Source organism: Rattus norvegicus, chromosome 1 (genome assembly GCF_036323735.1).
Source record: "Rattus norvegicus strain BN/NHsdMcwi chromosome 1, GRCr8, whole genome shotgun sequence".
Lineage (NCBI taxonomy): Eukaryota > Metazoa > Chordata > Mammalia > Rodentia > Muridae > Rattus > Rattus norvegicus.
In genome coordinates, this window is record NC_086019.1 from 7,411,927 (window position 1) to 7,427,660 (window position 15,734).

At 39.2% G+C, this 15,734-nt stretch overlaps 1 protein-coding gene across 2 annotated transcripts in view; it reads left to right on the forward strand.

The window, feature by feature from the left end:
- Positions 1-10,878, forward strand: part of Shprh (SNF2 histone linker PHD RING helicase) — a 73,732-nt gene extending 62,854 nt beyond the window's left edge. The window contains exons 26-30 of one of the 2 annotated variants that reach the window (XM_006227639.4): positions 2,273-2,365; positions 3,000-3,086; positions 3,706-3,884; positions 7,948-8,028; positions 9,077-10,878. In XM_006227639.4, the coding sequence (XP_006227701.1) occupies positions 2,273-2,365; positions 3,000-3,086; positions 3,706-3,884; positions 7,948-8,028; positions 9,077-9,173 (537 nt within the window). In that variant the 3' untranslated portion in view covers positions 9,174-10,878. The remainder of the gene's footprint in view (positions 1-2,272; positions 2,366-2,999; positions 3,087-3,705; positions 3,885-7,947; positions 8,029-9,076) is intronic. The other variant, NM_001107470.1, reaches the window with a different exon arrangement.
- Positions 10,879-15,734: the final 4,856 nt, after the last annotated feature.

Sequence of the window (15,734 nt, forward strand, 5' to 3'; positions counted from 1 at the left end):
TTTTACTTCAGCAATCTGTTGTTGTCTAGAGCATTTTCTTTTGACTTAACGAATTACAAGTTTTTAATGAAGATATGTTCACAGAGGCAATGAACTTTCAACTTATCATCTTACAAGGCAAAGGACTAGCAGTGTGGCATGTAAGTAGAGTGTGGCCAGCATGCACATGGCCTTGGCCGTGCTATGAAAGCAGCAGTTGCCACGGAGCCAAAAGTTCCATTCCTAATTATATAACCAAGAAAATGGAAAGCATACGCCATTAGAGTATCATTTATAATAATTTATAATTTAAATGTCTAAAAAATAGTCTAAAGTATGAAATGTTTTATCTTAGCCAAGCACAGCAGCTCATGCCTGTAATTTTATCACTTTCGAATCTGAAGCAGGAAGAGAACTGGTGTGAGATCAAGGTCAGCTGGGCTACATTGTGAGGTCTTGGCTCTGGTTTCCTCTGGAGAGATGAAGCTACGTAAACACAGTTCTGACACTATGTACTTGTTCTGTTTGCAAATCTATGAAGGGCGTGCAGACTCAAAACAGGAGCCATAGAGACACAGGGTTCCGGACAGTCCTTCCCACTAGCCTTTCCCCCTCTGTAGTTCTTGGGAAGAGAGCTTTTGGTTTCTAGACACAGTTATTCTTAGTAATTGAATTGGGACTCAAATGGCTCAGAACCTATGAGGATTTTTTTGAGAACCTTTGAACATCTTGAAATGTTGCTTATAAAAAAATTTTTTTCTGTTTCTCTTGGTCTTTGAGAAAGAAACAGCTCACTAGATAAAAGGACTCGTGTTTATCCTGTACTTTGCTTAGCGTATATTTCTTACGTGTGTTGGCATGAATCTGCATGTGGTGGTAAGAGGACAATGTGTTTGTAGGTTAGAAGGATAGAACTCTGTCTGGTTATCAGGCTTGTCAGCGAGTGCTTTCCCCACTGAGCCGTACCGGAAGTGAACCGCTTTCCAGGTGGCATGTTACAGGGTATATGGGTGGCTCTGTCCGAAGGTCGGAAGTCTCACTTTGTATTCATTTCCTGTTTTCTCTTTATTATGAAATCAGTAGTATGAGATAGTGCAGTCCCCTTAACATATTTTAAACCTTGTATGTATAATTGAGATGCTGTTTGTCTAAAAAATAAATATAAGTTCCTTATGTTAGCATGCAAATTTTTAGCCTTTTTTTTTTTCTTCAAAATATTGTCTTCCCATTAAATTAGGGTAACTTTCTTCCTTGTTTACCTGGTATTTTTTTTTCCTGTAAAAATAAATATATTGAGAGCATTGAGGAAAGGGTGAATGCTGCTGTGGCAGTCCATTTGCATTTGGCTTGTCCTCTTCTACACCTTGATTTAGGTCATGGTAGTGTGCATGTTTAAGATCTGAAAAGCCATTACTGATTGCTTATCCACTGGGGCTTAGGTTAAACACACTGACCATGGGTTCATCATTTGTTTATTCCTCAGGTTTTAAACCACTTTTCTATTTCCATATTCCTGTGATGCAACAGTTTTGAAAGATGAAAAATAAAACAGAAAAAATATCTTGTAAAGTGACTTTATCTGCCTGTGTGTTAGTGGACATCTTGTGTCTCTGTCATTGTCCATGGTCATGCCATTGCAAAGAAATTGTATTCATTGGTTGAATCCTTCAGTTTTCAAGGTGCCTTGAGTTTTCATTCTTTGTATTCTTACATTTCTAATCTTAAAATATCTGAAATGAAGGGAATAGTGAGGAAGGTTTTTTAATATCCATTCTGCTTCTTTATTGTAACAGAATTTAGTAGCTATAAAACCTAACTACACTGTGTGGTATCAAGATTGTATGACTTTCTAGAATGCATTTGTGTTCAGTTACCTGGATGTAAATTCTTTTAAGAAATCCTTATTCTTAGATTTGGGAGACACGGGAGACAGTGCATGACATGGCATGGGTGCAGAGTCAGGGACAGCATGTAGATATGACTGTCCGTCCTGTGAGCTCTGGGAAATCAAATTCAGGTCATCAGGCTCCTGGCAAGTATGCTTGCCCGCTGAGCTGGTAAACTCATTCATTTCTGCAATTAGACAGTAAAGAAAATCCCCAGTAAACACAAAATAAAGATTAAGCACATATATATTTGCCAAGCTTTTATATATTTATATATGTATATAAAATTGTATTTATATAATTGCTCTGTTATAAATAGTTTGAATGAAGTGGTTTATACCAATTTTCTTTCCTTGCTTAACTAGGTTTTGTTTGGTGCTAATGTATTTCCCTCTTTGTGTTCAAAGGGTAGCCATTCTACAAAAGTGGAAGCTGTGGTCAGAACTCTGATGAAAATACAACTTAAAGATCCGGGGGCCAAAGCGCTCGTTTTCTCAACGGTATAATCAAGGCTTTCTGCTTCAGTCTAGCTGGTCTTCTGCCTCTAATAAGTGTCTATCTGAGTACTACTTATAAATACCTGCTGATATAGAGCTAAGACTCAGAATTAATGCCATTTCTTTCTGTGTCCTTATGTTTAGAGAAATGTGATGATACTTTATAAAGGCAGTTCCTATCACTACATATTTTTATTAAAATTAAATTTTAAATTGATGTCATTTAGAGATATTTTTGATATTTGAAAAGTTAGAATCTGTAACCTTCAAAGATTCACTCACAAGTGAAATGGTCTATTTAAGAAAAAGTAGTTAATGTACTATAAGTAAATTGTTATTTATAAATATACTAAAATTCTAGTTTTACATTTAAAAAGATGAACTATATCTATTAAAGACACCGCTGTTTTAAACGTTTTCAGTGATGTCTGTATTTTATTATATTACTGTTGTACAGTATTTGATGGGGAAGTGCTGTCCCCACAGAGCTGGTGTTGCTGGTTCCTCTGAGCGTTTGGGTTTGCTCACTTAACTGAAGTATGAAAGATATTGTGGCTTAATTATGATTTATTCCCTCCTCAAATCTCTCTGGCCGAAAGCTGTGTGTAAACACTTTTTTCTCACTTTGATGTTCTAGTGGCAAGATGTGTTAGATATTATTTCAAAAGCTCTCACGGACAACAACATGGGATTCACACAAATCAGTCGCATTAAGACATTCCAGGTGTGTCAAGTTTCCCTCCTGTTTTTAACAGATCAGGTGCAAACTGATCTGCCGTTCTCTAGCTGCCTTAGCTTATCTTCTGTTCTGAACCCTATAAGAAGGTTTTAAGTTCTTGATTATTCATGAAATTAACATTTTAAAACAAGATAAAAAATACAATAGATATTTTTTATCTAGACAATCTAAAGATTCTCTCTCTCTCTCTCTCTCTCTCTCTCTCTCTCAGAAAAAAGTACATGTGGTTAAAATTTTGTTTATATCAAATTTAATAGTCACACCTCTAATCTGATACATACCACATACAAGAACAGCTGAAAATACAGTAGATTCCTATCTTACCTCACATTAATTTCACAATGTTTTTTTTTCCCTCACTTTCCTCTACACTCGCACAGTTCAGTTTTCATGTAACACATATATCTATGATGTTACATACCACTACATGCTATAAAAGCAAAAGTGTATGATTATCTTCAAAATCAAGAAAAACAACTTTCCAGTTCCAAAAGTTGGTGGATTAGCATTTAATCTTCACTGCCATGTTCATCTTGAGCTATAACATAACTGCTCTTATTTTAATCAATCCAGCTAAAATTAAAATGTACCTTTCTTCTTTTAGGAGAACCTTTCAGCATTTAAATATGATCCCCAGATCAATATTTTGCTGCTGCCCCTGCATACAGGCTCTAATGGATTAACTATCATTGAAGCCACTCATGTCCTCCTGGTGGAACCGATACTGAATCCTGCCCATGAGCTTCAGGCCATTGGGAGAGTGCACCGAATTGGACAGACAAAGTAAGGGCGAAAGTTGGCACTTATTACCTTGCTTCAGGTTATGAGGAACTAATTCAACATTTAAATTCTTTATGTTTATCATACCCTGTGTGTTTCTTAAGGGTACATTACCTGAACTCTCCCTTACATGAAATGTTTGGGACCAGAAATTGTTTAGGGTTTTTTGTTTTTGGATTTTTTGTTTTTGTTTTATTACAGCCTGGAGTGTTTGAAGAAAGGGTCTAAATTTAAACATAAGATTGATTTATGTTTCTTTCACCTTGTACATCGTCTGAAAATAATTTTATACATTATTTTTAGTATTTATTTTAGCTACAACCGATCACATGAAGTCAGATGTGGAAATTTCCACTATGTTACATGTCTGCATGCTCTGTGGCACTTGGATGCGCGTGCGCGCACACACACACACACACACACACACACACACACACACACACAGTGAATGAACCAATAAGTCAATGTAGTTAAAGATGGTTTGGTTAGGTGCAGTAATAAAGTCATTATTTATGATATGAACTTCTTTATCCAAATACTAGATTGTGAGAATCTGTAACTTGGCTTCCTAGTTATTACCTCATGGGTATTAGAGGCCTTGAATGTCTGAAGACATACAAACACACACACAAAAACCACACACTAAGCCCTTATTTAGTAAGTATTACTGAGCATCTAAACTATGTCAGCCATTGTGCTACATGCTAAAGATTCCAATCATATAAGACATAATCTATTCCCATCTAGAAACACACATAAAAGGACACTGTGTAGCACAAGTAAAAGATGATTTAAAGTTTATGAACAAGAACAATATGCTTTGTGTTCTGAATAAAGGCATTAGGCTGAAGTTAGGCTAGAAAACTATTGTGGAAGAGTTGCGTGTGTAGAAAATAAAGGGCAGATAAGCTGATATTTCCTAGAATTGTAAGCAGTTTGGAACTGCTGAGGTAAAACACGAGAAGTAGTAAATAAAGTTTGACATGCCAGAGTCAAAAATCTAGATTGTTGCATAAACTTCAGCTTGAAACCAATACAGCTTTAATTTTAAGAGAAAAAGAGACAGATTCAGTATTTAAATTACTTTTCTCATTGCTGTGGCAAACATCACACAAAAGTAGCTAAGGAAGGGCTTATTTGGCTCATGGTTTTGGGAGTATAGTGGGAAATTCAGGGTGGCAGAAACAGGAAGTAGATAGTCAGTCGCATTGCAGCCACAGTGAGGAAACACTGACAGATGAGTGCTGATTCTTATTCTTGACCTCAGCTGTCTACATTCAGGATGGGTCTCCCTTCTGTACACATGTCTGAAACCTTTGTGGAAATGCCCATATAGATGTACTGACAGTGGTGTTTCTATGGTAATTTTAAATCTCATCAAGTTGATGATCAAGATAAGCCTTTGCACTCTTCCAAAAGACCCTAAATAAAATGTGGCAAAGTAGCATAACTTTGATCCATACAGGGTTCTGAAGTCCTTCCAATATCATTTAGAATGCAGTTGAATTTAGTCTACATGTAAGTGCAGGTATGTACGTGCAGTTGTGCACTGAGGGCAGAAGGCAGTTCTCCACTTCCATTGTGGAGGCAACCGCACTTGCACTTTGGTGGTTTGCGTATTGTAGGTCAGCTGGCCTCTGACACGCTGCATCTCACTTTCTTTTTTATTTAATGTGGGCGCTGGGCTGGAGAGATGGCTCAGTGGTTAAGAGTACTGGCTGCTCTTCCAGAGGTCCTGAGTTCAGTTCCCAGTGCCACATGAGTGTTCACAACCATCTATGACGGGATCTGATGCCCTCTTTTGGCATGCAGGTGCATATGCAGCATAAAATAAGTATACAAAGTAAAAAAAACCTAGTGCTAAGGACCAAGCTGAGGTTGTTGGTTAAAGTTTATCAAGCACGTTTTACTAGTTGAGCCATCTTGCCAGCCCTAAACACTGACCTTTTGTTATACCAGCATCTTCCTAAACCGTAGATGGACTTGTGTCAGATTTAGAAGCCTAAGGTCATTAAGTCTGTTGCTCCCCAGGAAGTAGCCTTTCCTTTCATGTTTAAGCGACTACCTTAGTCCTTAGTCTCCTTCCCAGTGACAGTCTAGCCTCCCACAGAGCAGAGCACCTCGTCGTTCCATTATCACCTGTGAGTCGCACACGCACACTTCCTCCAGAGTTCTTTTTGCAGAGCACTTTCTCTGTGCCATGTACAGTTTTAAGCATTTGCTATAACCTTATGCAACTTATAGTCTACTTGTAAGCACACTGGTCTGTGGACAGTGAGGATGCAGTAGATCGAGGAGGTAAAGGGTATAGTGTGAGGGACCTTCAAACCTCAAGCAGGGTGGGATGAAAAACAGCACAGATGACTTGGAAGCCAGCCTTACTGAGCAGCGCACATCTGAGCAAAGCATGAAAGAGACTGAAATAGAGCCATACTAATAGCAGACAGTCAACATCAGTGTGACATCTGTAAGTCAAGAGCGGCAAAGAGCCACAGTTGCTAGACTGAAACAGGTAGGAAAGGAGCTCAATGGGGCTTGGGGTCATATTGGGCCCTAATTGGGAAGCTGAAGCAGAGGAAGAACACATCTAACTTCAGCTTGGAGACAGTCATTCCGAGTCCTCTGCACGAGTCTGCAGGCCAGGGAGTGAGGGGAACAGCAGGCCATTTGCCTTGGTGATGGTAGGAGGTAGCTTGTGTGGTAGCAGCACTGCACCCAGTCATAGTGCCAGGCTCTGGGTTCATTCTGGAGCAGGCCTGGCAGTGTCTGAGGGCATAGCGCCCGCCCGGTGGGTGTGAGCAGTGTCGTGTCCTTTTTTCATCCCATTTGTCCTAAATCCTACCTCTTCTCATATTCTCAAGAGACTGCATCGTGAAATACATCACATGAATATGTCTGAGTGTTAATCATGTTTAAAGTGGCACTCCATTACAGTCCACCTCTGCCTCCTTGATCTCCTTTTCTGTCAGCATGTCTGTTTTGGTAGCTACCCCTGAGTGAAATGCCACTGAAATGAGGCTTAGAGTGTAATTGGTGGCCTACTTCCTGTAGTGGTCCAGTGGTTCTTTTTACCCACCCTCCCTAGTTGTTAGTTTACCCAGTGCCCTGGCACCAAGTAGTATGTGTAGGTGGACAGCCTTCATGGTGTGTCCCTGAACCTTGAAATTGCCGGCTTTAGATATCTAGTTGTTATCTGTACATGTATCTAGGAACTTTATATTTTCCCCCAGGATATCCACTAGACATCTCAACTTTGGCACAGGTAAAGCAAAACTACATTTGGGTTACCCTCAGCCAGCCCAAGCTTTTCTCATATTTTACTGTGACTTTTATCATCTATACTTGCTCTGACAGGAAATCTATGACTTTTCTGTATGTCTTATATTCAGATTATTTTAATCTTGATTTTTGTACCTCAAAGATATTCCTTATCTTTTGACGTCTTATCTCACTGACAAAAGGTGCAATCCATCTCTTCTTGGCAGGATGACTTCAAATCTCTTCCCTTCCTCCACAGCAGCCAGAGCATTTCCACAGTGCAGTGTAGCGTAAATCACTGGAGCACATTTCTTTATAACCACACAATCCAGTTCCTGATCACATCCTGCAGGACTACCATTTATGATCTGAACCCTGGCCACCTCTAACCTCATGTTGACCTGTTGCATTTATAACACATGTGTGCCATACTAGCCTGCTGTTGGCCCTGGAAACTTTTTAGCTTTTCCCAAGCGTGTGCCCATCCCACTAATGGACATGAACATTTGTCTTCTCTCTGCATGCTCTTCCTGATCCTCCTGTGCTTAGTGCCTCATTCCCTTCTCTCAGTTGAACTTGTCCTGCATTATCCATGCAACTGATTTCTCATTTCCATGAAAGTGTTAGTTCATGAAGATCACATTGGCGGTTTGCACTGTAGACCTGTCCTGTCCCTGACCACAGTCATAAAGACCTGCCACAAGTGGGCACCAGTGGAGTAATGGATGTAGCATGTGCATGTAAGGTCATTTTCTACTCATTTGTCTTAAGGTAGTCTTTAAACTTACACTTATTACTTGCCTTCTAGACCTACTATTGTACATAGATTCTTAATTAAAGCAACAATAGAAGAGCGGATGCAGGCAATGCTAAAGACTGCTGAGAGGAGGTAGGTAACAGCTCATGGGAGGGGTCCCCATCATTTGAGAGTTTTAGATCATCCTCTCCAAGATGACAACAAGTGATGTAAACACCAACACTGTTTGTAAAAACCAAAGAAAAGCTTTCTATCCAAAGTATGTCCCAGTTAATGCTTTGGACATCCTATGTTTGGCATAAGTTAATTTAATAGGTTATAATATGCAAAATTATCTGGCTTATCTTTGCCACATTCAGTTACTTTTTAAATGAAATTTATTGTTCTGACTTACCTAAATTTTTGTCTGATATGTGTGAAACTAAACATGCATTTATGTCTTATAGTTTATGCTTACCAGTCACAGGTCAATTGAATTTACAGTCTTGGCTGGTGATTTGTGTCAGATCCATAGGCATCAGAATAATAGAATGATCAGAACAGTCTGAACTTTAGGACTTGGCCTTGCAGTCATTAAACTTGTAACATTTGCATGGGAATTTTCCTTTAAAGTCATCTTGAAATAAACGAGTACCTTCTTCCCTCCCTGTTGGATGGACGGATTGGAAGTCACCCAAAGAGAGATGATATGATGGCTCTTTCAAAGGGATGGCATCTCCAGGGTACTTTGTAACAGAAACATTCTCAAACCAGAAATTCCATACTCTGCGCTAACAGGAAAGGTGCCAGTCATCCCAAGGGCTTTTCATCTAAACCTGAAGGGTTTTTGTTCTTATTGTCACATGCTGCAGACATCAGTGATTTTTATTTCAGTTTCTTAAAATAATATTAAATTTCGGCGAGTTTAGAACCTGCTTGGCACTAGTTGTCAGATGTCTTTTTTTCTGTTTTTTATTTGTTTGGATTTTTTTTATTAATTCTTCATAGAAAGCATTTTCTGACAAAGCTTCAGAATTATTTAGGCATTTTCACTGGTTTTGACAAGATGTAACAATTACTGTCTACTTCTGGCTCAGGGATGACCACTACATATGGTAGATTTGTGCCTCCGTTTATTGTCACACACACAGTCACTAACTCCTGGCCATGCCTTCTCCCTGTGCCTCTGGAAATCTTGCAGCCACACCAGCTCGTCTGGGAAGCATTCTGAAGCCTCTGCACTGACCGTGGCTGACCTGGCAGACCTGTTCACCAAAGAGAGTGAGGAGCTTGAATGAAGCGCCATCGCGTCATTGCACGGATGTTCAGACTTAGCTCTCACAGATGTAAAGCAAGCTTACAAAGTTAAGATCAGTAACCATTAGTAGATACTATTTTAATGAATTGATTTTGTTATACACCAGCCTAGTAATAATTGGCAATTGGTTCCTTTTCAGTAAACCTATTTCACACCATTTACAATGAATTTTAATTTTACATTCCTACTGAAACATTTACTTTTTGTTCTACATGTATATCTATAACTGATAAGGCAGGAGAATTTAAAAAAGAAGGTATTAAATAATTTTTCATTAGTAGATAGATGTTTGTTATAACAAGACAGAATACATAAGAAAGAAGGTAAATTAGTCTAGTTTTGTATGACCTGACCTACACAGCCAGTGTAAATGACATTTTTGAAAGGGCCTTTGGCATCTTTAGCTTATGATTCATCATTCTCTTCTCGGTAGTGTTTTAAGAAGACGCTAAACTATGATACCTAGTTGTTTGCATGAGTTTAAACTGTAACACTCTCTTTGGAACTTTAAGTAGTACAGCTCCTGATCATAAATTCTTAGGTGGTTATTTTGTGTCTTGTTACTAGCCGTCAAAATACTGAAAAGCTCATTTTTCTATTATGTTTAAGCCGTGTCATTGTTAGTGTTTTTAAGTGTATTAACATTTACCTACAATGATCTCTTTAATCTTTGTAGTGAGTTCTTTTTGTGTTTTAAGATGATGTATCTGTAAATAGGGCTTTTTTAAAATCATCATTGTACTGAATTCTTTCCCTGTGTTCCTGTAACTAATCATTTTAGCCGGTAATTATCTAAGTTTACAGTAGAGTTTATTCATTTCAGTTACTCTGTCATTAAGTATTTTATCTTACTGCAAGAGAATGCTGTGTTCACACATGCATAGAACTATAAGTGGTTAAACTGTCTCTTCTGTGAAGACTTCATAGATGACTTTGAAATCACAAAATAAGAAGTAGCTTGTATCCTAACCCTGTGTTGAAATATAAATGTTCTTGTTTTCCTTCCTTTAGCTGTTGAAGTTTTAAGTGACTCTCGAGATTCATTAGCTCCTACCTAACTGCCCAGGAAGCTGTACTAGAAATAGTCCCTGGAGCTCCTTCATCCATTGAGCTTGGTGCTTAAGCTAAGGTGCATTTTCCTATCCGGGTTTATAGGTGACAGCTCAGCTGAGGAAGACACATTCTGGGTGCTTATTCCTTAGTGAAGGGAGATATGCATTGGTTCTTTTATATGAGATTAAACATAATATTTTTACAGCTCTTTGACATCCATGAAGAGCTTTTCTGTGTATTAATGTAGTTAATTTTCCCAACCGTCCTGTGAAGTGGACATAATTAAAGTCATTCCTGTTGTGAAGGTAAGGAGCGAATGCTCAGGAGGAATCTTGGCTATGATATGTAGCAAATAGACAGAGGAGTCCAGGCCCTGGCTTCATGTCTGCTTTTCTTCCACCAAATCGTGTCATGCTGAGGTCCAGAAGCCTCAGAGGTGTAATTTAGGGGTGCGATTGTTGAGGTTTTTCTTTTTCCTAATATTTCATGTGCTATGTTCTAGGAAAAGCAATCTGATATGCTTCAATTAAAAAAATAACATAAATAGATATCTGTACTTATTAGTATTAGAAAAACTACTCTTATTTATTTCAGTAAGATACCTCAAATAAATATTTTAGTGAAAAATGAAATTGTGGATTATTTAATTTCCAAGCTTTGGATCATATGAACTTTAGTTTTTATTGATTCAACAGATAGTATCAAGTTGCCAGTTCTACAGTATCCATATTTTATTTACATTTGTTATTCTAAACAATTGTGATAATTCTCTTACTTCAGAACTAATGAGTACACATACATAATTTCCACATTTTGGCTGCAAACAAAAGAAATTTTGGTTTCCTTTCTCCAAAATATCACAGTATGGGTACCGTGCTAGTAAATCACTCAGGATAAGTGAAATGCCCAAGCCTTACAGTTTAAATGTATTTATATTTGGGGAATTTCTTTTCAAGTAACTCCAGATGAATTTACTAGGACTGAAGATTTATCTATGTAAATTATAAACATTCCACAAACTTGGCTTAAATCCAAGTAACTCTACTGTGTTTACTGCAGCATTGCTGTTTCTCTCTATGTGACCCTAAGGTAAAGGACAACCTTTAGAAATTGGTCCTTCTGGGAAGTAGACTCAGTCTTTTATATGCTGAGTATGCACAGATCTCTGGATTTCAAATCCCTCCACAAAGGTCTCTTTCACATCTTTAATAACAGTAACAATCTCAACGTAGAACTAATGCTTAATAAACAATACTAGTTCATAACAAAGCAGCTACGTATAGATATCTAACAGGTTGTGACTGGTCATGAGCTGAAAACCTCCTCTAAGGGCCAAACACAAAAATGTCTTTCATCTCTTCTGCTTTCATTTGCTAACCCTTCCAGAATCAGTGTGCTGGAGCTGTCTGTCTACTGAACTTGCAGATGCCGTCTTGGGAATGAAAATGTTAACAAATGACCACAGTTCTACTCAGAGTGACTATCAGACATACTCAGGTTTAGTAGCACTTAGTCAGTCAGAATTCCCACCGTAATATGCCATTTTATATACGCAGTTCCCTGCTGTGTCCAGGAGCTTCCTGTAGTCACCCACTGCCTCCCGCTCTTGTAGGCCTTCCTGACATTACAGGCTATTGCCAATGCTCCCCTCTTTCTGATCCCTGGACATTTGGGGGGGGGGTGTGACAAATGTCCTCTTTGAGGATGAGCATGCTGCAGTCTGTTATTCTCTGCACCTGAACCAGTTGTGAGTCTGTCAATCATCTACCACATAAGGAAGTTTCTCTGATGAGGATTCAAATGCATTAACTAGTGAGTGTGAGAATAAGTTTGACATCCATTTAGTAGAATGATTCTGACGTACCACAGATAACCAAAAGCCCTGGACAGGACCTGGTTACCTCTTCTGCAGTTGTTGGCCATAGAGATCCTACACACACGTCCTGACGATATAGGCCATTGCCAGTGCTCCTGTTTATGCTATAGAACTTGACTGTAAGAACCTATTGCTGAAGACACTGCTTACCTGAATCATAAAACATGGAAAAATCAGTGGCTTCCAGGCCACTGACCTGGAAGCTTCTTCCTTATGGTCATGGAACGTGCTACTGAACAAGAAAAGTAATTATTTGTGTCCCGGCTGTGAACCTTTTTGTTTTGTTTTAATTAAAATCTCTTATTATTTCCCCTCCGTTACCTCTGTCCTACCCATCCATGTTCAAATCCACTCCCAAATTCGCAGCCGCCTCCTCTCTAACCATTGTTAATACATATAGATGGATGAACACAAGTATGACCTGCTGAGTCCAGTTCAGTGTTGCTCACCCTTGTATGTTTCCAGGGCTGGTTAACTGATAGCCAGTACTGCGTGGTATTGGATAACCATTTGGGGCTCCTCTCTCTGGAAGACCAATGCTTCTCAGCAGTCGTGATTTACGTGTAGCTCTCCATTGAGTGGATTTCCTGTGGATTTCCCCTATTTATGTTGGGATATCAACTGTGGTTGGAATTATTCAGGTTTTGTTTTCTGTTTTAATCTTAAAATTTGCTCTCCTGGATCAGAGTTATATAGGAAAAATGTAAACGAATCATGCTGAATAACATATTTCCACCTTGTGTTATTAAATGATAAGTTCATTTCCAGAAGTGCTTAACATAACTGATTTATTCTTAATTATGGATGATGTATTCCAGAATAGTGTTCATGGTAGTCTTCTCAGGGTAATTCTCTTAAGGTAGGGGGGTACAGCAAAAAATATTTTATTTTTAGAAACTCAATTTCGTGGGTTTTTTTTTTTTCTGTTAATGTTCTATGTATTACACACACACTGTCATTGATTATCGTTCTTGGCTTAGCATCACCAGCTACTTGGAGATGAAAATAAGACAGATGGTCATCAAAATATCATGCCCATGTTGTAGAAAATATTGTATCTGAGGCCTCTCAATTGATAACTGGCAGCCACAGTTAGTTACAAGGCTGTTATGTCAACTGAGCTAGCTTGCACATAGTTAAGATGACCAAGCAATGCTCCAACGAAGTTCTTAGGCATGAAGCAAATCAGACAATTAACTCTATGCACTCATTAGTGCTCTAGGTATCTGGCCCTTGCCAGCTTCTAAAGAAACAAACAGCCTTCAGCTCCCGCAGTGGCGAACATCAAAGCATACACCCCCAGAGAGACATTGTCTTACCCCAGCAGTACAGCCCAGGAGTACTTCTTCAGCACTCCCGTACTGACAGGACTGGCAAACTGTAAGTAAGATTGCTGTGGAACATACTGTGGAATGGGTATAAGTCAGTCTCAACCTCAGTGTTACCACATTCTGGGTTAGATAATTCTTGAGCACCACTGTACGTTAAAAAATACTGAGCAGTATCCAGGACCTCTTCCCACTAGATTTTACTTATAACTACCACCCCCCAATTTACACCAAATAAAAGTATTTCCTAATATATTTAGGGTGGAGGCAGGGAGGATTGAGAGTCTTTTTTAATCACTGATAATGAAATATTCAGAATACTGTGCTAAAAAGCAGTTTAGTTGATCATACCTAGTTTAAGTAACTTATGACGAGCATAAACTGCCCCCAACTCCCAGCTCATTAGTTTAAGCAGATGGTAACAATGTTTGGGGGACATTGTAGAACCCCAAATATCACAAATGGATCACTGAAGGCAGACTTTTGAAGGTGATATCTGCTTCTGGTCATGGTGGACTATGCACTCTGAGCCTTCCTTCCTTGGATTCCCTTATGTGGTCACAGCAAAAAGGAAAGTAAATTTCCACTGTTCATTTGTAAATGCAAAACTTTCATGAATTTAGACTCAGTTTTGCCAATGTAAAAGATTTGCTAAAACTATGAAGTGATTGATGGCTTGATTGTGAAATTATTGCATGTTGTGAATGTTTATCAAACTATTACCCTGACCATCTGAAATCCAGTTTTTAGACACCAGTCATCAGATGTGTGCTGTGTGTGTTTCTCTCTCTCTCTCTCTCTCTCTCTCTCTCTCTCTCTCTCTCTCTCTCTCTTTCTCTCTCTGTGTGTGTGTGTGTGTGTGTGTGTGTGTGTGTGTGTGTGTGTGTGTGTAAGGGGGTGTGGTATGTGTAAGATTTGCTCTGCATCAACAGGTAGGTGGGGGTCTCAGAGTTTCACGATTGTCTACATGAATCACAAACTCCTGTGCTTGTTCTTCGTACCTCAGCAGCTGCCCAAGCACCGAGACTCGAGTTTTCTGCCACTGTACACTAAAAGTTTCCAAGTACAGTTTTTAGTGATGTTCTGATTGAGGGCATCACTCAGCCTTTCCCTAGTTCAACCACAGGGGTCCCCGACCTCAGTCCATTGGTTGGATTTAAGTATCTGTGTCTGACTCCATCATCTGCTTGTTGGGCCTCTCGGAGGACAGCCAGGCTAGGCTCCTGTCTGTAAGCACACCATAAAATCAGTAATAGTGTCAGAGCCTCCCCCTGAGCTGAATCCCAATTTGGGCCTGTCTCTGGACCTCCTTTCCCTCAGGTTCCTCTCCATTTTTGTCCCTGCAGTTCTTTTAGACAGGAACAGTTCTGGGTCAGTTTTCTTCCTCTCCTCCCTCTCTCATCCTCCTTCATCCTTTAACAAGCATTGAGACAGTGAAGCTGGCATCGCCCAGACACACATCAAAATGTGCTGCCAAGGCACATGGCAGGCTAGCTCTTTCTAGAATGAGGAACAAAAACCTTTAGCAAGAATCCTTCGCAGTGTTCATGTTCACATTATTCACTGCAGGTGCCATTATAAAGGACTATAACATTTTAAGCACCAAAGCTTTCTCTGTGAACTTTTAAAAAACTAAAATGGTCTTTATCGAAGTTTTGTTAAATATTAGTCTTCGAATAAAGTACCTGGCTATATTCTGTATCTCACTAGACATCACCACATTCTCCTGTTACTCAAGCCCATAACTCTGGAGTTTTCTGATAAGTTGTTCTCTCATCCCTTACACCTATCCATCAGTCAAGTTAGCCCTCAAAATACATTTATATCTCAACTACCTTTCATCATCGTATCAGCTACCACTTTGTCCCAGACATCCTAATTGTTCACTGGATTGTGACAGCCTCCTACAGTCTTTTTCCAGAATAGTCATTAGTTTTAAGATGCATGGCAGATGATCAGATAATGTCATACCTCAGTATAAAATCCTCCCACTCACTAAAGAGAACCCTAAATTCTTATAAAGGCTACAAGGCCCTACATGATCCAGCCTTCCGTTGTCTGATTCGACTTGTCTCCTCCCACATCCCCACTTGTATGCTCTATCCTCAGAATGTATGTTACTGTGCCTCAAACATGGCCAAGCACACTTCCACAAGGCCTTTTAACTGGCTGTCCCTTCTGCCTGTAACTCTCCCTGGAGTTCTGCTGCAATCTGATGTATTCACTTTATAATTCTTTCCCATCTTCCTGCAGAAATTAAGCTCAGAAAGCTAGAATTTTATCC